The sequence below is a fragment of the Myotis myotis genome, unplaced genomic scaffold (assembly GCF_014108235.1).
Source record: "Myotis myotis isolate mMyoMyo1 unplaced genomic scaffold, mMyoMyo1.p scaffold_m19_p_6, whole genome shotgun sequence".
In the NCBI taxonomy this organism is placed as follows: Eukaryota; Metazoa; Chordata; class Mammalia; order Chiroptera; family Vespertilionidae; genus Myotis; species Myotis myotis.
This window is the reverse complement of record NW_023416368.1, coordinates 52,269,723-52,295,814: the sequence shown is the minus strand read 5'-3', so window position 1 is coordinate 52,295,814 and position 26,092 is coordinate 52,269,723. Positions and strand designations below refer to the sequence as shown.

General features: G+C 36.4%; 2 protein-coding genes and 1 long non-coding RNA gene across 8 annotated transcripts in view; 2 read left to right on the top strand and 1 right to left on the bottom strand.

Annotated features, from left to right (window-relative positions):
* The window catches only part of OTUD4 (OTU deubiquitinase 4), a 46,780-nt gene extending 36,328 nt beyond the window's left edge, over positions 1–10,452 (top strand). For 3 of the 5 annotated variants that reach the window (XM_036312201.1, XM_036312204.1, XM_036312205.1), the window contains 7 exons: positions 11–134; positions 424–479; positions 1,197–1,277; positions 2,158–2,296; positions 2,795–3,055; positions 4,073–4,113; positions 5,563–10,452. In XM_036312201.1, the coding sequence (XP_036168094.1) occupies positions 11–134; positions 424–479; positions 1,197–1,277; positions 2,158–2,296; positions 2,795–3,055; positions 4,073–4,113; positions 5,563–6,771 (1,911 nt within the window). In that variant the 3' untranslated portion in view covers positions 6,772–10,452. The remainder of the gene's footprint in view (positions 1–10; positions 135–423; positions 480–1,196; positions 1,278–2,157; positions 2,297–2,794; positions 3,056–4,072; positions 4,114–5,562) is intronic. The other 2 variants (XM_036312202.1, XM_036312203.1) reach the window with 2 other exon arrangements.
* A 1,439-nt stretch (positions 10,453–11,891) lies between these two features.
* Positions 11,892–15,728, top strand: LOC118658986. Its single transcript, XR_004968416.1, has 2 exons — positions 11,892–12,213; positions 13,339–15,728. It is a non-coding gene; the product is annotated as an uncharacterized LOC118658986 (long non-coding RNA).
* A 751-nt stretch (positions 15,729–16,479) lies between these two features.
* ABCE1 (ATP binding cassette subfamily E member 1) overlaps positions 16,480–26,092 on the bottom strand; it is a 28,523-nt gene continuing 18,910 nt past the window's right edge. For both annotated transcript variants that reach the window (XM_036312740.1, XM_036312739.1), the window contains exons 11-18: positions 24,469–24,690; positions 23,040–23,099; positions 22,886–22,944; positions 20,939–21,049; positions 20,721–20,863; positions 20,482–20,604; positions 18,541–18,652; positions 16,480–16,999 (exon numbers count right to left, since the gene is read on the bottom strand). In XM_036312740.1, coding sequence (XP_036168633.1) covers positions 16,952–16,999; positions 18,541–18,652; positions 20,482–20,604; positions 20,721–20,863; positions 20,939–21,049; positions 22,886–22,944; positions 23,040–23,099; positions 24,469–24,690 — 878 coding nt within the window. In that variant the 3' untranslated portion in view covers positions 16,480–16,951. The remainder of the gene's footprint in view (positions 17,000–18,540; positions 18,653–20,481; positions 20,605–20,720; positions 20,864–20,938; positions 21,050–22,885; positions 22,945–23,039; positions 23,100–24,468; positions 24,691–26,092) is intronic.

The window sequence follows — 26,092 nt, the reverse complement described above, 5'->3', positions numbered from 1 at the left end:
TTATTTGAAGAGCTCATCAGTCAATCAGTCATCTTCTCAGAGTAGCAATCCATGTGTCCAGAGAAAATCATCATATGTGAGTGATAGAAAAGGAAGCAGGCGGAGAATGGATACCGAAGAACGAAAAGATAAAGGTATGTTACTTCATCATTTGAAAGCATGTACTGGAGTTCCGTGTCTGGTTTAAAGTCATCCATTGGAAAAAGAACCGTTTTAAAATCATTGAGCAGTTTAATGTCATATATCTCACTGTTGCTGACTCAGGCTAATGCTCCTTTAAATAAATAGCATTCTGAAAACTGTATTTTCACCGACTAAACATGATGCAAATAGTACTTTTGGCTTTCTTTATTTTTATATTTTGTTTTTCTGTCTTCAAAGTGGCTGATGCTGTCTTTTTTTTTAAATCTTGATCTGTTACAGACTCTAGCCATGGACATACTCACCTGGATAAAAAACCTGGGCCAAGCACATCAGAGGTAAATGTTTTAAATACTAATTGCATCTTTTCATTTTCCTTGTAACACTGTGATACTAATATATCAGGAAGAAGCAGTAGGAGATGGTGACTTCATTTGATAACTGTTAGGGAAGTAGAAAAGTAGAGAAAAAATGGGGAAAAGATAGTAGTGCTTGAGGAGGATTCACTCACAAACTGTAACCATTTCTTGTAGGGTACATTATGGTGACCTTTCTGAATTGGTTGGAAGTAGCTTTTCCAATAATCTATAGTAGAATGAGATTTAAAAAAAAATCTCCACCTGAGGGTATGTTCATTGATTTTAGAGAGAGGAAAGGAGAAAAACATTGATGTGTGTGAGAGAGAAACATTGATTGGCTGCCACCTGTAAGTGCCCGACCAGTAATTGAACCCGTAACCTTTTTGGTGCATGGGACGACACTCTAACCAACTGAGCCACCTGGCCAGGGCAGTAGGCTGAGGTTTTTAAAGGAAAAGTGTGCTCTTTGAAACTACGTCCCCAATAAAAATGTCCCAGTAGTTTGATATAAAGATGTGCAGGTAGTATTACTATCTGATGAAGACTAGATGTAATTGAAAAAGAAATAGTCGAGAGGGTTCAATCAGGTGCAGGTAGAGTGCACAATAAAGGCAACCACTATGATCCTAGAATGTGGGTGGGTGTTTGAAATACAAAATTATGGGTTTTTTTTGGTTTTTTTTTTTGCTTCTAAAGAATATTAGTGATGATAAGTGTGCAAGAATTTCATCACCATCAAAGTCAAAGAAATTAGAGTGCCCACCTCCTGCAGAACAAGTAAGTACATTGTTGCATCTGACATAGAAGGCTCCCTTCTCTTAGCTCTGTATTTGATAACATTTAAAAACAGAAAACATCTATATAGAAAATGGGAGGATATATTTTAACATCATAATTTGGATAGCTGTGATTTTTTATAATGCTGTTGTTTAGAATGTTCCCAGTTTTTTTGGGTATTATTTTTAGATATACTATTTTTTGGACATAGAAGTCATTCTTCTGAATTGATTTTGAATAAGTTTATATTTGGTGGGTTGGCTTGAAAATTTGATTTTTGGAAATTTCTACTTTAAAAACTTTTCAGTTGTCTGCATTCTTAACAGTTATTTTATAGATGGTAGGGAATGTAATGGTTAGACTGTACTAAAGAGATTAGAAAAAAAAATGTTTAAAGAGCCATATCACCAACTTTTGAATTTAATGATGAAGAAACCTGAGTTCCAGCAGGCATTTTGATTCTTGGTCTAATACAGGCGTAGAGAAAGGTTGTAGTCTTTGCCATTCAGTTAACATCCTTATGTCAGTTAGAAAGCATATTCAGTTTTGTGGCATGTCTTCGTGTGAAGAACTATTCTTAGTAATTCATGAATTTCAAAGTGATTTTAATGGTTTTGCTTCCTTGCCTTAAAAGCATTGTGTTCAATGCTTCAAAGTTTGTTTCTAACTCTGCCAATGACTTCTGTGACTTTCGGCAGGCAATCCCTGGTTAGGATCAAATTTGTTTGTGTGGGATTTTTAGCCACTGAGCTTTTTTCCTTTCATTTATAAAACCAGAAAAACCATTTATATAAAAGCTGCAGTAGAAAGGTAGGCAACTCAGAGTACATTTGGTGGTTAAAATGAACTCGATATCTCTTTCCACCCTTTCTCTTTGAAGAAGCCAGCAGAACATGTGTCTTTGTCAAATCCAGCTCCCCTTCTGGTTTCTCCAGAGGTACATCTAGCTCCTGCGGTGCCTTCTTTACCAGCCACTGTGCCAGCCTGGCCAAGTGAGCCTACATCTTTTGGACCAACAGGTTAGTTACTAGTTTTAAATATCCAATGACCCATCCAACATAAGCTTTCCAAGTTAGAGACTTCAAATGCTCGAGTGAGAGCTTGACCTCAGAGTAAGGTTAGCTATATGGAGCCTCTTTTTGCAATCCTCTGCTCTTCTCTGCTTCCAGTGTGGAATTCATTTGAGATATGCCCTCAACATCCCAGGAGGAAGATGTGTGAGCTGGTTATCTCCACTGGTTGCTTTGGTTGCTCAGCACTGACACCAAAGTTTCATTCCCCATGGACCAGTTCTAATGACCCTCATTGAACCCTTTGCCAGGCTCTGTGCACATATGTTTGTAAGAGCTACACTCAGACCACATTGATGCAGAGCTTGTTTCCTGGGTTCATTTTCTCCTGTATGTCAGGAGGGTCCCTGGTTAATATAGCATTCTTTACTTTTTAGCTTAATGTAAAAATATTTGTAGAAAATTATTTTCATCTTTTTATAGTTTTTTATTTCTTTTCTTTTGTAGGTGTCCCTGCTCAAATCCCTGTTTTATCAGTGACACAGACCCTGACCACTGGACCTGATTCTGCTGTGTCCCAAGCTCATTTAACACCCTCTCCAGTTCCTGTGTCAATACAGGCAGTTAACCAGCCCTTGATGCCTTTGCCTCAGACACTGAGCCTTTACCAAGACCCACTCTACCCTGGGTTTCCTTGTAATGAAAAGGGAGATAGAGCCATTGCACCACCTTATTCACTGTGTCATACTGGGGAGGACCTGCCTAAAGGTGAGCTGCTTCTCCAAGTTAAAACTGATTTTATTTGTCATGTACTGATACAGGGTCAGTGAGAGATGTAAGTAGAGGTCAGAGGTCATGTTGTCATGTTAGTCTCTACTTGGGAAAGGATAGCAGAGGTTTGGCTATTAGTCACTCACTCTCTGCTTCAGCTTGTGTTTGATTGGATTATGTTTTTTTATGTGTTTGGTAGCTGCACCCTGATCTCCTCACCTCCCCCCGCCCCATCATTTTTTAAAGAACTGTTTAAAACCATTTTGAATTAATAACCAAATAACTAAACATTTACTGCCTTTTTCCATCACTAATTACTCAATGAAAAAATTATAGGGAACGAATATAATAAATAATAGCTGTCATTACAGTACTACATGCAACAATATATATATTTTTAAAAGAATTCTTTTTAAATTTGCCTGTCCCCTTTTTTTAAAGGTGCAAAATTTCCTAAGTCTAGAAAAGGTAATGCAATGACTGTCTATATGCTCCCTATCTGGATTTTTGTGGATACTTTTGTTTTATTTTTCAGTGGCTTGATGTTTGAGTCTGTGAGTAAACTTGGCTAATGTCAAATGAATACCTTAGCTGATATTATCCTATTAATCTTATGTTAGTAATGAGTTAGGTTTATGTTGGCTTTACCTTTAACCCCCAACATTTTTATTTCATAATATTTTAAATCCCAAGGAGAAGTTGAAAAGGAAAAACAGTGAACACCTGAGTTTCCTTCACAAAGAGTTAATTTAAATCAGATAAAAATCTCAATTTAAGGTATTTTGGAACTTAGTTGTAAGTAGCATAGACAAAGTATATTGAACCTGGAATTACCCTATAGAAACAGAGCCTCGTTTTGGTTATATTAGTTTTTTCTCCATGTTTTATAGCACAGGCTAGAGAAAACAATTCTAGTAGGTAAAAATGTCTTAGAACTATATATTGTTTGAGAATAATGAAAAAAAGCTTTTGAATGTATAATTATATTGAGTGATGATTGTTATTTATTTTTAGATAAGAACATTCTTCGATTCTTCTTCAATCTTGGTGTAAAGGTATTTACATTTTATCATTTTAAAATTATTTTCAAGTAAACAGATTTAAATTCTAATTATTTAATTATCCTAAGAGTAAATACCCTAAGATTTACTAAACCTCATTATCTTCAGTACTAGCATTTTCAGAATTGTGCGGTATGTCTCTTTTTGGTGGTGATTGGGGCTCCAATTTTTGGTTGGTTTTCCTTTTAATGGGCAGTGATTTAACCCTGTGAGTATGTTTAGGAGATGCCTCTGTCCCTGGGTGGCCTAATGGAAATACCCTCACTGAGGGATTAAGTGAGCCATCTGGGTTTGAAGTTCTGCTCCATCACTTTTTAGCTGGTTAGCTCTGGACAAGTCATTTAATGTATCTGAGCCTAGCTTTTTGAATTTATGGAACGAGGGTAGCAGTCTTCGACTTGCCTCATTGTTTAAAGGTTCAAGGAAATACCATGTAAAAGTACCCCTATAGAAGGTGGGGTGTTCACTAGTGGAGTGGAGGTCTCCTTTAGGAAGTGGTCAGTCAAACAATAGTTTGTCTTAGAGAGGCTGGGGAACTCTTTGTCCTTGTCAGTGCTGTGTTGTCTCCTGTCTTGGATTGATTTCTGTGGGTCCTAGACTGTTAAAATATGAAATGAAGTGCCCTACTGTAGCCTAGTGACCAATTCATAAAAGGAGACTTGGTTAATTTCACCATCTACTGCATTTCTTTGCCTAAATTTATATTTATCTAGTTAATTTTGGCTCTGGCTAAAGGTAGCCACTTAGCTGGTAAATTGTGTGTGTGCGTGTGCGTGTGCGTGTGTTTTGGTCTTTTGTTGATACTTTGTAGGCAAAGGATTTGACATCCTTCATTTTCAGTATCACCCTTCTCTGATTAGGAGTCTCACTTTTATCTTTGCAGAGTGCTCTGGGGTCTCCTAGAACTGTGGAGTGCTAATCTTGGGGGTCATCTACTCCTATACTAGATTTTTCTGGTAGAGCAGGTCCAGACCAGTTATTTAGTTGGCATGGGTCACACACAGTGAGCTAGCGATAGAACCAAAATACAAATGCAAGTCGAGCTAAACAGCCAGTGATTGAGATACTTGAAGCTGGAGGCTCAAGTGCTTGTTGTTGGTGGCTTTTGAGATCCGTATCACCCATAATTGTTTTCGTGCAGTTATATCCAAAGAATGAAATTAATGGTCATGATAATCTTGGGTAGGTTCATTTATTGTCATTTGTCAACATCTATACAGGACTTGGGATTGGTTTCAGGATAGGACAAGGAATGGAGCTTTAGAGCAGTCTTGATTTTGTACTTCCTTTCCATGTTGAGTCTCACAGTGATGTAGTTCTTGGACTGCAGATTATATGCTCTTTGTAGACATAAAAAACTTACCTTGAGCCCACTTTAAACTTTCTTTCAACCTTTTGTTTTTATTTTTAACTGTTTTTTTTTTGTTTGTTTGTTTCTTTTAGGCATATAGTTGTCCTATGTGGGCCCCACATTCTTACCTGTATCCTCTGCACCAGGCTTACCTGGCAGCCTGCAGGATGTACCCAAAGGTCCCTGTCCCTGTGTATCCTCAAAACCCTTGGTTCCAAGAAGCTCCTGCTCAGAATGAAAGTGATTGTACTTGTGCTGATGCACACTTTCCTATGCAGACTGAGCCCAGTGTTAATGGTCAAATGCCACAAGCAGAGATTGGACCACCACCATTTTCTTCACCTTTGGTTATCCCTCCATCTCAGGTGTCTGAAAGTCACGGACAGTTGTCTTACCAGGCTGATCTTGAATCTGAAAACTCTGGGCATCTTCTTCATGCTGAATATGAAGAGTCACTAAGTGGCAAGAATATGTTCCCACAACCGTCCTTTGGACCTAATCCATTCTTAGGCCCAGTTCCCATTGCACCTCCTTTCTTTCCTCCTGTTTGGTATGGGTACCCTTTTCAGGGATTCATAGAAAGTCCAGTAATGAGGCAGAATATTGTTCTGCCTTCTGATGAGAAAGGAGAATTGGATCTACCCCTGGAAAATCTGGATCTGTCTAAACAAGGTGGTTCACCTTCAACAGGTGAGTTTCAGGAGGCCAGATGTGAAGACACACAACATGCTCTCCCTGAAGCAGATGTGAGTGAGCATGAAGGCCGGGCAGAGCAGTTGTCCCAGACACCTAAGGCAGATCTGGCATTGGTTTCCATCCCTCCAGTAGCGGAGGGAAAGGCTCATCTTCCCACTCAGAATCTAAACAGAGAGAGAGAAACTGTGCCTGTTGAACCTGAGCCTAAAAAGACCATTCCAAGTCTGAAAGAAAAAACAGAAAAAGTGAAAGATCCTAAGACTGCTGCTGATGTGGTCAGTGGGGCCAACTCTGTGGATAGCAGACTACAGAGACCAAAAGAAGAGAGTTCAGAAGATGAGAATGAAGTGTCTAATATTCTGCGAAGTGGTAGATCAAAGCAGTTCTATAATCAGACGTATGGAGGCAGGAAGTACAAAAGCGATTGGGGCTATTCTGGTAGGGGAGGATATCAACATACAAGAGGTGAGGAGTCGTGGAAAGGGCAGCCAAGCAGAAGCCGAGATGAAGGTTATCAGTACCATCGAAATGGCAGAGGACGGCCCTATAGGGGGGATAGGAGGAGGTCAGGGATGGGAGATGGCCATCGGGGACAACACACTTGATGGCTGTTGTTGCAGTGTATTAGAGCAGAAACTTTTCTTAGGTGGAATGTTTCTAAAGGCTTTAAAAAAATACATTAAAATAAAAACCCAAATTGGAACTATCTCCTCCCCTCCCCCTTTACCCTCACTTCTATCCTGGACAAGAGATTTTGGATATGTGTTCAAGGGGGCAGGTGAATTCCTGGCGTTGCCATTTCTCTTTGTTCAAAATCTGTTTATTTATGGGGTGACTGCCCCCATAAGTAGAAAATAAGTTTGTTAAAGTATTTTTTATAAACAGCTTAATATAAAACATTATAGATTTAGTGTTTGTTTTTTTTCCTTAAAATAAGTTTAATTTCAAATGTTGGAAATGTGTGCTGTATAGTGTTTACTAAAGTGACAGAAAATACACCATTTGACACATGATAGATTCCAAAACATAACATTGCACCAAATAGAAATGTATATTTTATTATGCAATGCCTTAGTCATAAACTGGGCTCAAACAGTTCTTAGGCTAAAACACTGTTGTCTTTTGAAATGCTTCCAACCCAAAGGCCTTTCATCTCAATATCTGTCAAACTTGAATAATGTCTTCTTTTTAATATTACACATAAGGCAGCCTATTAACCTGTGTCTTAGAAATGTTGTATATAGTTCTTTTAATATTAATAGGGTATATTTTTGAATTTTGGTATTTGTTGAACTTGAGATCGCATACAAGAACATATGTTTAAGAAATAATAGGAAATACAATGAAATGGCTGTTTCCACCAAGAATTCTTAGCACTGGTGTAAATATGGTGCCTACTCGAAAGAAATGTAGATGCTATGCATTTTGAAAATAATCTGCATCTGTTAAAACTGCAGAAGTTTTTTAATGCCACTTTAACACTAATGCACTGACAGATTTAAATATTTTGAGAGACGAAATGTTAAAAATTTTTAGCTTGACAGGTTTCTATAGAGTTCTGTGTTTTGTTTTTTCACTTTGCACCATTGGCTGTGTCCATCACTTTATATTTGCATGTTCAATTTGTCACAGCTGGAACTATTATACAGAAAAGGATGATTGTGACTTCTAGTTCTTTTCTAGAGGATGCTGCTAGAAAGTGGTTTTGCTTTGCATTTTATAGCTTGTTACCTCTTGGGTAACCTGTCAATCCTGCTTCCTTCCTGTCTTCGTCTTCACAGTATTTCAGTAGAAGTTCCTTTGCATGTTGCACTCTGTCCTCATTTGGAGATTTGACTTTGAATTAACACAGTATTCATTAATCTGTGTTATACTGTATAACTATAGCTTTTATTTCTCATTTGTATATACTAATGTGAAAATCTACCCTTTTTTATGTTCTCTTTTGATCAGGAAGTTTGAGCGCTATGCAAATAAAGTAGTAATTTCTCTTTGCATGCCATGTATAATATACCTAGCCAAAAATGGATTTTTTTTTAAAAAAAGCAAATACAATTCACTTGAATTTGACAAACTGAAACAGATGAGTTTTCTGGGTTCTCTGATAACTTAACAGAATTGTTTGGGATGCCAGCTAGGCTCAGTGAATCTCCACTGTACTGTAATAATGGTTATTTTACCTCTGTTTTAATTACCTAATGTCTGTGTAACTGCTGATTCGAGTAGTGATTATCATTTAGACGTTTTGTAACAGGATTTTAGAGAGCACTTTGAAAGATATTTTATGATGGTGCTAAGTAAAAACTTTAAAGACTGAGATGGTTGTGTGGAAATACTGAGAGAACCTGCCGAAAGGAATTTCTGTTGTCACCTTCTAAGCTCTAACAATTGGGGAAGGTACTGCTTAAGCCATTTCTTTCTTAGTTAACATCAGTTGTTATGGAATGAGATTAGCGGGTCCTTTATTCTCAGCTCATATTTTTTAATGTAAGATTAGTTTATCTGATAGTTTTTATGAAAATCACCTTTAGATATTATGGCCAGATTTAAAAGTTCAATGTAAATTTAAACTCAGGAGACCAAAAGAAATTGGTGTTTCCAGTGTCTTTTATTGACTGGGATTTGATCTTCTCAGTTTCTTCTGGAAATGTTGAAAATTGGGTAGGAAAGAATACTGTTCATTTCTTCACTGTCTTACCTCAGTTGAGTAACAACATACTCTATAGTTCCTGAAAGAAATACTGATTTGCTTGCTGTTTCCCATATTTACCTCCAGGACATGATGGAAACAGTGCTGAAAGAGAACTTTACAGATGGTACTTTACTCAGTGACCTCTGGAATAAAAGAACTCTGAATTTTGATAATTAGTTTTAAAATTATGAGTCTTTGCATGAAGGTCAGTTTTGTTTTTTTTAGATTTGTTTTAAATGTATTCAGGGGATTTGCCTTATGCTGAGGTCAAACCAAGCAAGCTTTTGTCCTTCATTCTGACTGAGTCATATGGTATGTTGACATGAGATACAATGTTTATCATACAATGTTTCCATATAAGAGAAACTAATGCTTAGAAGTGAGAATCATTTGTATTTTGAGTTGGAAATTATGGAACTTCACTGTATCAGGATCATATACATTTTAAAGAACAAATGTTTAGAATGACCAAAGGTCACTTCTTTTGGCTTGTGCTAAACTTGATTTTTTCCCGTTTAGTATTGGGTATATTTTTCTTCAAGTTCTTCTCAGATAAAATCTTCCTGTTGTTCCATGTACTCCTTGGCAGCAGGATGCTAGCATCTGTGTAATTCTCATCCTGTTTCCTGGTAACCCATATATTCATTTTCATGCTGACTTGAGCTCAGACCCTGCCTTGATTTGGCAGGAGTAGGTTTTCCCAAACCACAGTGCTTAGTTAATGCAAACTGTATATTTTGCATTATGTTTCCTTTGTGACTGAAGATTGAATTAAAATGCCTGTGAACTGCAAACTTGCTTATGATTGACTTGGTGCAATAAAGTTCCTTTCTAACCATTTCTGGTTTAGAAAACATTCAGCCATCCTAGAAACTAGCAATATTTATTTATGTCTCATTTATTTTACCTTCAGTTTTAGATGAGGGAATTGTAGTCTTTCACTTGTGGGTACTAAGCAAGGTCCATTTTGGTGTAGCTGAAGAGAATGCATATTTGGCTACACTATTTCTGTTTACTATATTTTGCTTCTTGTTTAAAACCTTAATAATGGCTCAGTTCCAGCATGTCAGTCTCAAAGAACTAAGGTTTTACTACTAGTGTCAGCCATTTACTTTCCCACTAATTGGGATACCCCCCAAACCCCCCAAATAAGTTTTAGAAAATCCTAGAAAAGGGGAGATTGCATGTCTTAATGCTGGGGAACAGCAACTTTGGTGTTGAATTTACTTGAATGGATTAAAATTGCATTGTTACAGAGATAGAAAAAAATTTAAGTATGAAAAATAATAGCCTTATACTGAGTATAAATAATACTTTAAAAGCATGTGAAGATGTGATCATTTGTGATGTTACTTGTAAAAAAAACTATATATAAATATCTTTTGAAGTGTTGAAAGGAAAATAGTACTTTATATTCTTTATCATATCACTTTTTGTAAGTGTTGCATATATTCCTGTTTATTTTTCTATGTTCTGTTTTGTAGCCTTAAGAAGTGTTTCAAAGATATCTGAATGTATCAGAGTAAATGCCCTACATGGTGTGATGCTGCATTATATATGAAACTGTGTGCATATATTAAATTTTGTCTGTTGATTTTGCTTGTGATTCTTTGGTTCCAGGGTTAACCCAGTATATAGCATATAAATCTTAAGAGGAGCTTAGTGAACTTGTGAAAATAAGTGATGGTTTTTAATTGAGTCAGAATTCTAGTGTGTGCGACTAAAAACCACGTGGAATTTATAAACTATGGGGTAGGTACTGTTCTTTTCCCTACTTTATATATATATGTAAAAAACGGAGACAGGCCAAGTAATTTAATTTAAGTCATGCAACTAAGTGGTAGGATTTGGATTTTGAACCTAGCTGAGAGGTTTTAAAGCTAGTGCTCTCTGCCATGTTTTCAGCAATCATGATGGGAATGTATACTATCTAAGAGTAATTTCTAGATTAAATGGCCCTTTTATTTTTTAAAGTTACTAATCAATATTTGTGTTCTGAAGAAAGATAAGGCAACTTATTGGAAAACTTGGTTTTTGTTTTTTGAAAAATAAAAGCAAACCCTTTCTTAAGGGTGTTTTTTCATTAAATTAAGTCACCTAAGTGTATGGCTAGTCAGTACTTAATTAACCTACTTACTAACAGGTACTTTGTTTTAGAATGGCTTCTCCAGAATGCAGAGCCTGAAGCAAAGGCTTCATTACAGGTGTTCAATAGAAAGTGATAGGGTAGGTAAGTTGGTTAGTCATAGAGGCCAGTTTTTAGGGATTGCTTGAGGTGGTGAGTGAAGTATCACAGAACCTTGAAGGATCAGAGGGAGAAAGAAAGGAAAGGGGGGAGGAAGCATTTATCTGTGTGAGTGCCACTTTCTTTTGCCAGTAAGTCAGTAGAGAAGCCAGAGCATGGGGAGGAAAGTTAGAGGGGGTTGGTGTTGGTTGGAACCCTTGCAGAACTGGTCACTTGAAATGGAACAGTAAGGTAAGACCAAGTGACCACTGGTCCACAAGAAGCGTGCCCTATCCAGGGTTTCTCCAGAAGTTTTCTATAATTGGATGGGCCTGCTTTTTCACTTTGAATATTTTATATTTTCATTCAACTTTAGGTACATGTATAGGGAATAAGTAGTATGAGAATATTTAAACTACAAAATTAGTAAACACAACTTCTCTTCAGAGACACTAACTTAAACTCTTTCAAAAGTTGAGTCTTGCACTCCGCAGAATAGTGAAGCTACAGCCATTGATAAAAATGTCATACTAGATATTTATTGATCTAGGAATTCATTAGAGCTCAAAGTCAGCCATTTAAAAATACATACCAGTCTTATCGCCGAAGCCGGTTTGGCTCAGTGGATGGAGCGACGGCCTGCGGACTGAAAGGTCCCAGGCTCGATTCCGGTCAAGGGCATGTACCTGGGTTGCGGGCATATCCCCAGTAGGAGATGTGCAGGAGGCAGCTGATCGATGTTTCTCTCTCATCGATGTTTCTAACTCTCTATCTCTCTCCCTTCCTCTCTGTAAAAAATCAATAAAATATATTTTAAAAAAAAATAAAAATACATACCAGTCTTATGATTAAATTTATTTTTCACATTTACAGAAAAATCTTGTAAAGATTAAAGCTGTAAATATAAAAAACGAAGAGTGGTGTTCGTAAGGCCTCCTATGTCTTTCAATAGTCTAATGAAACTAAACTGGCAAGTTATTGATTCCCATACAAAATTTGTGTAAGCTATTTTTTTTTCCTAACTGCATAAGCTAATTTTTTTTTTTTACTGATCTCCAGGTGGAAAAAACAAAAGTAATGCTATATACTACCTACGATACATGTTACTGTGTAACTTGTTGCATGCTTTCTGTAAGTTGTTTTCTAAATTAGGAGTTAGTAAAAGCATGTTAAGTCTTCTATAATTTTATAAGGTATGTTTACAAATCAGGGAGGGGCCAGAAGTGGAGACTTAGAGGCATAGGCATGAAGCCATGCTCTTCAGGAAGGGATTATTGGATGGACATGACTGGTAACCGCATTAGCAGAGAGCTGTGTGGATAGGTGAGACAGACTACGGCACAGGCAAGGCTGGGAACTGAAACAAATTTACATTAAAGCCAGGAGCACCCCAGTAAAATGGGCACTGATGGTAATAACATAAATTTCCTATAAACAAGCCTTTTCTGGCCTGGGTTCCAGATTCTTAAAGGGAAAAATACAAAACACTAAATGTTTTCACATTTGTTTAGGTTTGAGGTCCAGAAATCTACAAGCTAAGATTAAAAGTGGTTCCAAGCTGGAAATACACTTGGGTCACCTAGTAGAAGCAAACTGAAAGCCTTTGGGCAGACCTCAGTCAAGGAGCCAAGGTTATTTTAACAAAACCATTTTGACTTATAGTAGCTTAAACAAATAGGGATTTATTTCCCTTTCATAAGATAATCTGTAGCTGCTGGTCACACCTCAGACTAGCATTTTTGGTATTTCTTGTGCCACTTTATGGGCGCAACACATCCACAAGGGTAGGTACCAGATATCCTTTTATTGGAAAAGCAAGTGGGCCTCCAGAAACACTCTCCCTCCCCCGCAAGAGACTGCTTGCTACTTTACTTTCAATTTCATGGCTAGGACTGGGTCAGCATGGCTATGCCTAGCTGTGAGACTAGGAAAATGCAGAAGATGATTGTCATGAGTGTTTTAGCCCAATTATGAATCACCATCTGAGGCTGGGCACACTGCCTACCCTATCAAGTTGGTAAGGAAGGAGGTACTTGTAGTATGAAGTTGGGAAGGAAAGACAAAGCCTCACTGAACATCAGCTCACAAACCAAAAGGAAATAATCCAAGAGTAAGACATAGACTAATTGCAGAGTAATGCAAGTATTGTTTCAAAAGATTAAAAGACAATGGAATAAAAAAATTATAAGCTCCTGAACCACTGCTATCTTGGTAATTCTAGCTGCTTCTCTAACTGGTTTTGCTTTGTCTCTTCAGTCCCTACTTAGAGCATGTAAAAACCTCTAACTTGAATCTTGAAAGCATGGAGAGTCCACTACAGTCTGCCTGTGTCCATCCTTTCACTAATCTCTTCAATGCCCATGCTGATCTCTGCCTCTGACCTGATATGTTCTGCTGTATTTACATGGATTATTTTACCATTTATCATTACAGGTACTATTTTTTTTGGTAGCTACCTCCTTCACGTAGCCCTTTCTAACTCTCCAACCTAACTATTTCTCGCCTGAACCACTGAGTGCTCATATTACACCAGGCACTGGGTTAAGTCTGACATACACGTGCCTAATGTTAATGAACATGAACGAAATTACAGAACTGAGTAGTTATCCTTTCTTCCTACTGTCTGTGGTAAATAGATCCATTCCTTCAATACTGTAGAGGCATACTACATACTAGGTACCAAACTATACACTGAATTATTAAAATTATTTCTAAACAGTTGATAGGTACAAAATATAAAATTCAGAAGAGGTATATGTCACCTTCCTATTCTTTAATCAAGTTATTCTTCCTCAAAGCATTAAGCTTCTTGAGTATCCTTCTGTGTACTTTAATATTTTGTATATTTTCATATGAATGGTGTATTATATAAACACTATTGCACCACGGTTTTTTGCCTAGAGATTTCTTCCAATCAGGACATATTCAACAGTCTCTTTTTAATAGCTAACTTCTGCATTGACGGTGTTTCTGAGTTGGTAATATTGATTTTATAGAAAAAATTTTTTTTGTTAGCAACTGTAGGCCCTTTTCTATTGCCACAAAATTTTAAGGAACAGCTGTTTTTAAATTTTCATCTGCATGAAAAATGTAATACATATTCTGTCATAAGCAGTAGGTAGAACTGTGCTCTATATATTGTATATTCTTTAGGACAGAATACGGAATCAGTAAATAAAAATAGCTTTTGGCTTATTTTATTCAATTTTTTGAAATAAACATTCACAAATTTAACCTATCCTTAAAAATAGGCACTACATATTTTAGTGTAATCCCATTTATATACAATACAAGCCCTTTACATATTAACACTGGTAACCTTTGGGAGGGTAATGTGAATTTTTCACAAATATGTATTTCTATGTAATAAAAGCCTAATATGCAAATCGACCAAACTGCAGAACAACCGGTCACTATGATGCACACTGACCACCAGGGGGCAGATGCTAAACGCGGAAGCTGTCTCCAGCCCACAGGCCAGCCAAGGCAGGTGCCAGCAGGGGCCCCGATTGTCCCACTGGTCACCCAACCGAGGGAGGTGACTGGCGGCAGGGCTGGCTGGTGAGTGGGCTGGTGCCACCCTTGGATCGCCCTTGGGGGGCGGGGCTGGCAAGTGGGGGGTGCCAAGCCGGCCAAGGCGGGTACCTGCGGGGCCCCCCAATTGCCCCGTTGGTCATCCCAAAGATCGACCCTGATCACCAGCCAGGCTTAGGGACTCGTACCAGTGCATGAGTTTCATGCACTGGGCTTCTAGTTTATATATTAATTTTAAAGGCCTAATGGGGCCCAGTTATACTTTTTTGCCCAATTTGCATATCAATCAAAGCTATTGTTTCAAGTAAATAATTTAGTCTGTTCAATAATTTCAAATATCTTCCTCTAGTTTGCTTGCTCCATTAATTCATTTAGTAAACTCTTTCCCTCACTTATAGCATGGTAGTTCCAGTTCATTGCATTAGTCAGAAGCATAACTGAAAGTGGTTTCACACTAGAACAGCGGTTCTCAACCTGTGGGTCATGACCCCTTTGGGGGTTGAACGACCCTTTCACAGGGGTTGCCTAAGACCATCAGAAAACACATATTTTCGATGGTCTTAGGAACCGAGACACCGCTCCTCTATCGGTCTCCAGGTGGGTCCGCCCACATGCAGATATGGTCACACATGAGTACCCGGCGTATTAAAGGGTCGAGGCGTTAGGAAGACTGAGAAACCACTGCACTAGAGGTTCCTATTGCTCAAACTGAGAACTCGGACTTGGATAAATTTTTTAGAACTTATGCCCGGCTGGTTGTTTCAGTGGTTGAGCCTTGACCTATGAACCAGGAGGTCATGGTTTGATTCCTAGTCAGGGCACATGCCCAGGTTGTAGGCTCGATCCCCAATGTGGGGCCTGCAGGAGGCAGCCAATTAATGATTCTCTCATCACTGATGTTTCTATCTGTCTGTCCTCCTCCCTTCCTCTCTGAAATCAATAAAAATATTTTAAAAAATAAAATTAGAAGTATAAACTGAACATGGTTTTACACTAGAGGTTTCTATTGCTCAAACTGAGGACTTGGATAAAATATTAGAACTCTTGCTTTGCATTATCCAAAACTAAACAAAAGAGAAAAAAAAAAGAGTGAAATAGATGTACATAATATCCTCTATATCAGTGATGGCGAACCTTTTGAGCTCGGCATGTCAGCATTTTGAAAAACCCTAACTCAACTCTGGTGCTGTGTCACATATAGAAATTTTTTGATATTTGCAACCATAGTAAAAGATATTTTTGATATTTATTTTATATATTTAAATACCATTTAACAAAGAAAAATCAACCAAAAAAATGAGTTCGTGTGTCACCTGACACGCGTGTCATAGGTTCGCCATCACTGCTCTATATCCAAACTTAGAATTAAGTGTATTAAGATACTTTGTATTGCTATCTGGGGAGTGTTTGAATTAATGTTGCCTTTAGATAAGTGGCTCACAGTTCTTGGCTGCCCACCAGAAATCTGTGGAAACTTACAAATATATAAATGCTTAGGCACCAACTTGAGAGATTTTTGAGCCTGTACTTTTAAGGGAAGCAAGCATTCTTTACAATGCATTTTCCTAAATCTTTAATTAGTGATTATAAAAAGGTATGTTTAGAGAACCATTACTTGAGAGCAATTACAGAATATAGAATCTTATGGAATGCTAAGCTGAGTATATCAAAGTGAAGTTAGGTTGTTTTCTTGGTGAAAGTTGGGGGATATTGAAATGATTTTTATGAAGATATTCAAAAGTACCAAAAATTGTAAGCAATGATTAAGTTGGTAACAGCAATTTCTGACAGTGGTGGTTTGTAGATGATGATCTTTTGAAAGTCTAAACACACTGATAATATAGTGCGAAGACTGAAAACAAATATAATCCTAATATTTATTTATCAAATTTCATCAGTGGAATCTTAGACCAACTTTAAAATAAGGGCAGTTCATTATATTGACATACGTGGCAAACCATGTAAGTAAGTACAGAAACCTTTTTCAAGAGTTTTAAAAGGGGGCAACACTGGTCAACATTTGGTACATGAATATAGTACATCCACTGAAAAATCTTCCCATACATCATTAAAGTTTGGAGGTAATTAATATAGCTTGAAATGTGTTCATTTTAGAATGTTAGAGGCAAAAAGGGCCTTATCATCAAGAACAGAAAAGTGGCATGTTTTTTGTGGTTCAGACTACAATTTACAATACAACTGGCTTATGTTACAATAAGTAAATTCTACTTCAGGCTCTAGAGTATGTGGGACTTTAAACCTGATTAAAGTTTTATATGACAAAAATCCCAATGTTTCTTTTAATAAATGGTTTATCGATATTGTCAGATTCAGTCTAATCATCCAAGAAAAAGTAGTTTCCACTCTTCTTTTGTTCTACATCCTAAGAAATAAAATAGAGAAGGAACAAAAATCAACACCATTCTCCTACATGTAGAGGTAAGACTTTCACTCACAGTATTACTTAGCATTGTTTACAATAGTTACAATCTCCTCTGCACTCAGGTCTGTTTCTGGATATTCCTGGGTCCATGAGTTAGAAGCAAGATTACTACCTCTGCTCCCCATCCGTACTACAGAACACTTCCCTTGGTTCACGTCAAGCAAAGCCCTTCACATAAAATACTTATAAAGTTGCCATGAAAAATACTGTTTCCAGGAAAACTATTAAATTCCATTTTCATCATTTTAAGCTCCTGGTACAAAAGGTCCATATTGTTGGTTTGAGAACTGCCTATTACACAAAATATGTAAAAAATTTCCCCAGTGCTCTTTACTGACTGGCCAGTAATGATGACCCATCTACCTATTTGCCTAGCTGCTCACTTATTAGGGTTAAGGTATGACTGAGATGAGTGGGCAGAGAACCAAACCATACGTTTCTGCAAAAAAAAAAAAAAAGAGTACAAAGTGTTCATTCAATAAAAAGGGGGAGGGGGGGGAACTAAACACAGAAAATAAAAAACCGTGTTCATAATACTTCAGCAGAAATTCTTAGGAAAAATAAGTTCTCCATAATCAATGTTCTAGAATTTAGGTCCTCTTTTCTGCTTAATGTTTTCCAAAACTGAAATTTGTCATTTCATTCTCCTGGCCAGTGAGCAACAGCCATAAATAAAACACAGAAGGCTAAAGGCAACATGATGTGTACGATGACTTTGTCTCTGCCTTCCAAAAACTCATGGTTAAGTCATAAAGCTAGCAGAGTACAAAACAATAAAATCTAGTGATTGCTACAGGTACAATGTATAACATACTTCTACAGTTTCTAAAGTATTATGATAGCCAGAGACCACAAAATGTAAGCAGCATTTTAAAGAGGCTCTGCAGGGGATATAACAACAAATGGGTTTTTTTTTTGTTTTTTTTAACTCATTTTAAAAATGAATTTTTAGTGACCAAGAGATTATTGCCTTCTGATAACAAATGGTATTTCACAGACTACATCAAGTGTAGGTGGCACAATTATTTTAGATACCACAAGGAAAGAAAAAGTGCCAATTAAACTGACAAAATATTTTTCCATTGTTTAGAATTTTATGATCATTGAAGGAGTTTATTTAGACAAACTATATATTTTAATTATGTTGTTCCTATGCATGCACAAAAAAAACACCAAACTGATTAAGGTATTCTTAAAAACTTGTTTCACTGGTGAATTAGTGTAATCTTTCTGAAGGCAGTTAAATGGCAATTAACACAGGTGGTACAAGAGTGGGTACAACTCAGATGACATGAACAGCTCTGCCGGAGTTCAGGTAGCAATGGCAGCCACATCACAATTGCTGCCTGTAAAACTTAAGTATGCCACCCAGGTATTAAAATATGAAAAGCATGACTCTTGGAATTAATAAAATATAATACAGATTTTAATTTGAAACATGCCTTGAGTTATCCAAGATTTAAGATAGTTTTTCTACATACCTTAATAGAATTGAGTTTGTTTATTCTTGGTCTATAGTTGTTTGGATCTCTTCTGAATGTAATTTCAAGCTGAGATAAAAATTTATTCATGCCAGCCAAAAGGGTTTGAGGACTAGAAGAAAAATAAGGCCAATTTTTATTAAATTCTACTCCTCAAATTTAACTTTTTGGGATAAAGAATCACTGTTCCCTCTAATTCCCCAATCCTAAGTCATCTGGATAGTAGTATAACCACAGCATATTATAAACTCTATGTTCTGAAATGTCTTCGTGTGTTCTCTATAGTTTGGCTATAATATATTTGTGCAAAACTTAATTTAACTTGTTGCTGATCTGGAAAAAAACATTTAAGAAGTACTACAGAAAAGCAAAGATCATTAGGAAATTACAGAATTTCAAATCTGACGTTTTTAGGGGAGAAAAGACTTTAACAGAAAAGGTAATATTTATGTTGGAAATTAGGCACTGGAGGGAGTATTGTACAACATAATGATTTCTAGTAATAAGAACTTTTAAAATGTCTGCTTTATTCATCCTAAATCATGCTAAATCACATCACATATGTGGAACATTTTATAAACATAAATACAAAGAGGATCATTATTTGAATAAATAAGCCTTATATGGCCTAAGAAATGTCCCTAATCAGTAATTGATGTATAAATTTAAAATGAAAATAATGGAATTCTGGAAAGTTTAGTAAGATACTTATATTTCGACCGACCACGACCGACCGCCAGCGGGTGTGGGCCGGGCGCCGCCGGAGCGGCAAACCTGGTGTGCTCCCGTCCCCCTGTCTCCGACCGACCGCCAGCGGGAGATACTTGTATTTCATGAATGAATTATTCAAATAGCAACTCCATTCCTCCCTAATCCAGAAAATGTTATGTTGGAATCACATAAAATTACTGTTTTTATGGGTCAACAATGGTTGAATATAGTAATGGTTGAATATAGTAATTTCATATGGGTCAACCTTATATGTTAGGCTTCTCTACATCACAAATGCTCTCAAGCCAGTAAGGAGAAAAATGATAGGAAAAAAAGAGAAATAGTAAAATCATTACATTTGGGGTCTACTGTGACCTTTACCACAATCATGTAACCTATGTGGATTGATCTTTATATATCCTATGTGACACGTATGGTTTTCAAGGTTATTGCAAATTCAGAATCCTAATGTGTTTCGGAAATCCACATAATGCAGGTAAAACTTAACATAAATGAAAAGGCGAGCCCTAACTGGTTTGGGTCAGTGGATAGAGCATCAGCCTGCGAACTGAAAGGTCCCAGGTTCGATTCTGGTCGGGGGCATGTACCTTGGTTGCAGGCACATTTCCAGTAGGAGGTGTGCAGGAGGCAGCTGATCAATGTTTCTCTCTCATCGATGTTTCTAGCTCTCTATCCCTCTCCCTTCCTCTCTGTAAAAAATCAATAAAATATATATTTAAAAAAAAAAAAAAAAAAAAAAGGTGAGAGGCTCAGAACTCTATATGCTTATCCCCCTGGGCCAGGAGTGCTATACATTGTCTGAAAACGATTCTGCCGGATCCCATCCAGTATTCCATGTGAATAATCTTGGATGTCAGTGTATAATTTCTATTTCTGGCTATCTTTCCTTCTTAAAAATTAAAATGGTTTGAGTCCACAGGTGGCTCAGTTAGTTGGGGCTTTGTCCCATATACCAAAAAGGTAGTGGGTGGGTTCGATTCCCAGTCAGGGGCGAGTATGGTAGGCAACCAACAGAATGTTTCTCTCTCTCTCCGCCTTCCCCTCTCTCTAAAAATCATTTAAAAAAACCATATCCTCAGGTGAGGACTAAAAAAAAAAAAAAAAAAAAAATAGTATGAGTAGTGTTTATAAGCTTATTGGAAAATTTTAAATAACTTTCTAATTATTAAAAGTTATAATTAGGCTGAATATTTTCGAAAGTAGTTTTACCTGTTTGCAACTGTGTTCTTAGATGGAACACCATCAAAAACAATGACTCGATCTGCTAGATAGGTGGCCATGATGAAGTCATGTTCCACAACAAAGGCTGTCTTCTTAGCATGGAGTATGAAACTAAAACACATAATTGCAAAATCACATAGTTTTATATAATCAAATATTCAAATGCTATATTAAGCACAGCTGTATGCCAGTACACATAACCAAAAATACTTTCATGAGGTCATTACCGTTTGACAACTCGAGCTGCCATCAATCTTTGTTCAGAATCCAAATATGCAGATGGTTCATCAATTAAATAGACATCAGCAGGTTTGCCCAAACAAAGAGCTAAAGCTACTCGCTGCAGTTCACCACCAGATAATGTCTGTACCTATTTGGAGAAGGTTAGCACACCATTTAGAGACATCCAGTTTAAAATAATAAAATAACAAAAAAATTAGAGTACCTCTTGATCGATGATGTTTTCAATTTGCAGAGGCTTCATTACATCAGTCACAAATTGTGGATGAGTATAAGCATCTCGTATCTTTTCATGTAGTAATTGTCGAACACTTCCCTGTTTTTAATGGATAAATATTGAAATTTTATTTCAGTACAGAACTACTCTAATTATGAATTGTAACAAAGTTAAGTTCCAGAGCAAAACTATGTCAATTTGCCACCAATAGATATCAATGGTGTTTTTATGCTTATCTGTCATCTATGGCATGTTCTGAAAATTTTAAATTAAACCCATCATGTCCAACAATAAAAAGAAAAGCAATAATCTTGAAATTTGAAAGTAATAAATGATGAATGTTTCAGGGGAGAAGTCATTGAGAGTAGGAATAATTCTCAAGGTCAATGTATCAGTAAGATAATACAAACTGATAGGATGAATCTTAAGATGCACTGCTGATTATTTCTGGAGAGGTCTGAGTTTGAGAACTTAAAAGGTAAGCTTAGCCGGGCTGGTGTGGCTCAGTGGTTGAGCATCGACCTATGAACCAGGAGGTGATGTTCGATTTTCGGTCAGGGCACATGCCCAGGGTTGCGAGCTCGATCCCCAGTAGGAGGTGTGCAGAAAGCAGCTGATCAATGATTCTTGTCATTGATGTTTATATCTCTCCCTTCCTCTCTGAAATCAATAAAAAAAATATTTTTTTAAAAAGGTAAGCTTTATAGAAAGTATCAATGGTAAAATTTTTTATTATAAGCTAAGCCACCTCAAATAGACCTAAGAGAGTGTTGAGGTACTGAGTATGGATATTGTAGTCAAGAAGTTCATTACAACACCTGCAGAAACTAGAGATTAACTTCATGTTTTCAAGGTTCATCCATATTACAACATGTATTAGTATTTTACTTCTTTTTATCGGTGAATAACATTAAATTTTTTGGATATACACAGTGTTTATTCCATTCATCAGCTGATGGACATTTAGGTTATTTCCCACATTTTGGCTATTATGAATAATGTATTTGTGTGCAAATTCTTGTGTTCAGATAGTCTTCATTTCTCTTGGGGATATGTCTAGGAGTGAAAGTGCCGGTTCGTATGTAACTATGTTTAATTGTTTGAGGAACTGCTAAGTTGGTTTTCAAAGTGGCTGCACCATTATACATTCCCACCAGCAATGTATGAGGTTCATATTTCACCAATACTTCTTTTTTTTTAAGTCATTCCAGTGGGTGTGAAGTGGTTATTACACTGTGGTTTAGATTTTCATTTCCCTAATGACTAATGATGCTGAGCATCTTTTAATGTGCTTATTGAGCATTTGTATATCTTCTCTGGAAAAATGTATATTCAAATCTGTTGCTTATTTTTAAATTAGTTTTAAGAGTTCTTTATATATTTGAGATAAATGATTTACAAATAGCTTATTCCATCCTGTGAGAGGCCTTTTCACTTTCTTGATCATGTTATTTGCAGCACAACACTTCAGGTTTTTAAAGGTTCATTTTGGGAAAAGATGCCTATCAGATTTTAAAAGCGTTTTCTTAGTGGAAATGAATCGACTATAGTCATAATACCTTTTCTAGACCTTTAAAAGCATATGTTTTTATTGATTTCAGAGAGGAAGGGAGAGGGAGAGAGAGAGACACATATCAATGATGAGAGAACTATTGATTGGCCACCACCTGCATGCCCCCTACTGGGGATCAATCCTGCAATCAGGGCATGTGCCTGGATCGGGAATCGAAGTATGACCTTGTTCATATATCGAGGCTCAACCACTGAGCAATGCTGGCTGGACTCTAGACACTTTTTGATAAAACTGTACAGAAACTAATTTGAATTTTGATATAGAAAAGATTAACATTATATATATGTTTATGTGTATGTATGTGTGTGTGTGTGTGTGTGTATGTGTATAAACTTTAATAACCAAATAACAGAATAACTCACAGTTGATTTGGGACTGATTTTCTGTGGCTTATAACTGACATTTAAAACTGGTACTTCTCCTGCAAAATAATGCAAATAAAACACTGAACACTGCCCAGATCTTTAACATTTACTATGTAGAACTGAGTAAAAGGAATCAAGATTACAACAGTACCTCCTTCATCAGGTTTCAGTCTTCCAGCAAGCATTCTGATAAATGTCGTTTTACCAGTACCTGGCAACACAACATACAACAAATTGACTTGAAAGATGCTCCACATTTAGTGTAAATCACTATGTACTACTGGGTTTTAATTGAGAAATTAGTTTTAAAGATATACACTGACACTACTGAATTCTGAAGGTCATGCAGAGAAATACTTTCATGATTCACCTCTCAAGTATCATTCTAAACTAATTAGGAGGAATATAAACTAGTTAAAACTAATAATGACCACTTTAATAAATGATAGGCCTAAGTATTAGACTTTGGCTACTTTTTAAAATATGATATTTAGCTAAAATGTCAATGCATACAATTTATTAAGACAGAATAGTATAATTTATACCATCATTATGAAGACCATTTACATGAAATATTTAAGTTAATTGCAACCCAGTTCAAAATTCCTTCATTAACTAAAGGCTGATACATTGAACAACCCTCATAAAAATGTTCTTCCACAGTTTTATAAGCTACTAGAGGCCCAATACACAAAATTTGTGCAAGGGCGTTGGCCCTGGCCCCTGCCCACCACCGCCACGGCTGGGGGTCCTCTACCGCGACCCCTGCCCGCTGCGGCTTTGTCCAGAAGGAATGACATCCGGTCTAATTGGCATATTAGGTTTTTAAAGGTTCATTTTGGGAAAAGATGCCTATCAGATTTTAAAAGCATTTTCTTAGTGAAAATGAATCGACGACTATAGTCTTAATACCTTTTCTAGACACTTTAAAAACATGTTTTTATTGATTTCAGAGAGGAAGGGATAGGGAGAGAGAGACATATCAATGATGAGAGAACCATTGATCTCTATGGCTCAATAACTCATTTTTAACTTTTATTATTATAGATAGTATACCATTCAAATGTTTTTTTTTGTGTTTGTTTGTTTTTAAATGATGAAAGCAATATCAGATATTTGGTACTCAAATTCATCTCATAATTATATTTATGATGGCAACATAATATTAAAAAGTGCTGGTAATAGAACTATTTACAAAGGTAGACTAGTTTGGATTTGAAATAAGAAAATCTCCAAAAGAAAAAGTGCAAGAACATTTAAAACATGATTGCTTGTGAATTGCAAATAGTTTCCTTCTTATCAGTATTCTATGTGAATAAATGCCCTATCAATTTATAAATAGAGAAACTAGATTTCAAAATAATCTTATTTTTACTGAAGGTTATAAGACAAAATAATATGAACTTGATTGAATGACAGTGAGATTAAATCACATAATGTTACAAAATGTGAACTATACTGAGAAATGTATGGATTCAATCCAGCTTCCAGTATAACTTAGTTTTTCATGGAGCAGTTAAAATTAAGTTACTAGGTAAACAGAACAGATGTTCACATATCATAAAATTAGAAAAACTTACCATTTTCCCCCAACATCACCATGATTTCAGAATCTGTAAACTCTCCAGCTACAATTGCTAGCTCAAACTCTCCCATCTTTTTTCTCATTCCAGGATATTTATACATACACATTTTTTTAACTTCTTCTTCATTTGCTGTCTCAGCCACTTTAAAAACAAGTGATGCATCTCTGAATCTCAAATTTTCTGTTGGAACGTAGCCATCCAAAAAAATGTTTATGCCTATTGAAAAATCATTGACAACAGATTAGTAAAGATCAATTAAAAAAACTTTCTCTACAGCAAGAAATTATTACATAAGAGTTCAAACCTCAGGCTCTCTCGGGATCACTGTAAGCACAGGCTTTTAATTTCTGTGGATTTATGATAACATGTAGTGACAACCCAGTGTTTTATGTATCTAATGAAAGTTTAAATAATTCGTGCACATATATGTGGCCTATATATATACACACACATACAAAGAACATCCTTTCATTACGATGTGATTTTATAAGACATTTCCCCCAGGAGTTTTAATGCAAAAGCATACGATGCCATTTCTGCTGCTCATTTTTAACTCACAAATTGTAATTTTTCTCTAAAAATGACTAAAAGTGGATTATTTTCATAGATTGACATAAAATGATATAAAATAGTCTGGGGAATAACTTTAAAAAAGCAACAAGTTCCTTTTTTTTAATATTTTTATAGGAAGGAAGAGTGAGATAGAAACATCAATGATGAGAGAATCACTGATTGGCTGCCTCCCGCACGCCCCCTGTGGGGGACCAAGCCAGCAACCCGGGCATGTGCCCCAAGTGGGAATTGAACCACAACCTCCTGGTTCATAGGTTGATGCTTAACCACTAAACCACGCCAGCCAGGCTGGGGATTAATTTTTTAAATAAACTATTTAAATTACGAGTATTTATTTTCACATGAGCTATAATTATACATTGAGGTTATAATTTACTGCATTTATCCCAATTATTTTTGCAGGTTTCTAAAACATTGATAATAATGAACTTCATTTGACACTTTTTGGCTTCATTTTACAAAGTCAAACACCATTATCTAAAAGGTTTTAAAGACTGGCTAGTGTCACTCAGTGGTTGAGTGTTGACCCATGAACGAGGAGGTCACAGTTCCATTCCTGATTGGTTTGGGCACATGCTCAGGTTTCGGGCTTGATCCTCAATAGGGGGCATGCAGGAGGCAGCTGATCAATGATACTTTCTCATCATTGATGGTATCCCTCTCTCTTTTCCTCTCTCTGAAATCAATAAAAAACAAAACATTTAACAGGATATAAAAACTGGAAATAAACTAACTTATTATACATGAGAATCCTTTCACACTAAAGTTGATAAGATCCATAATGGCAGACACAGAAATTAAAAAGTGGATTATTTGGGAAACAAATAAAAACACTCTTTTCCAGTATTTGCTATATATAAGAGAAGTAAGAGAAAGACTGGCTGAAGTTTTGGAAGGTCTTGAAAGGAAGTCTAAGAATGTTATTTGTTTCATCTGGAACTGAGAGCCACATCAGGGGGCCTGTTAAGCTCAGCCTAAAACATAGGTGTGTTCAATAAATATTTGCTGACAGAACATATGAAGAGATACATTGATTTTGCCAAAA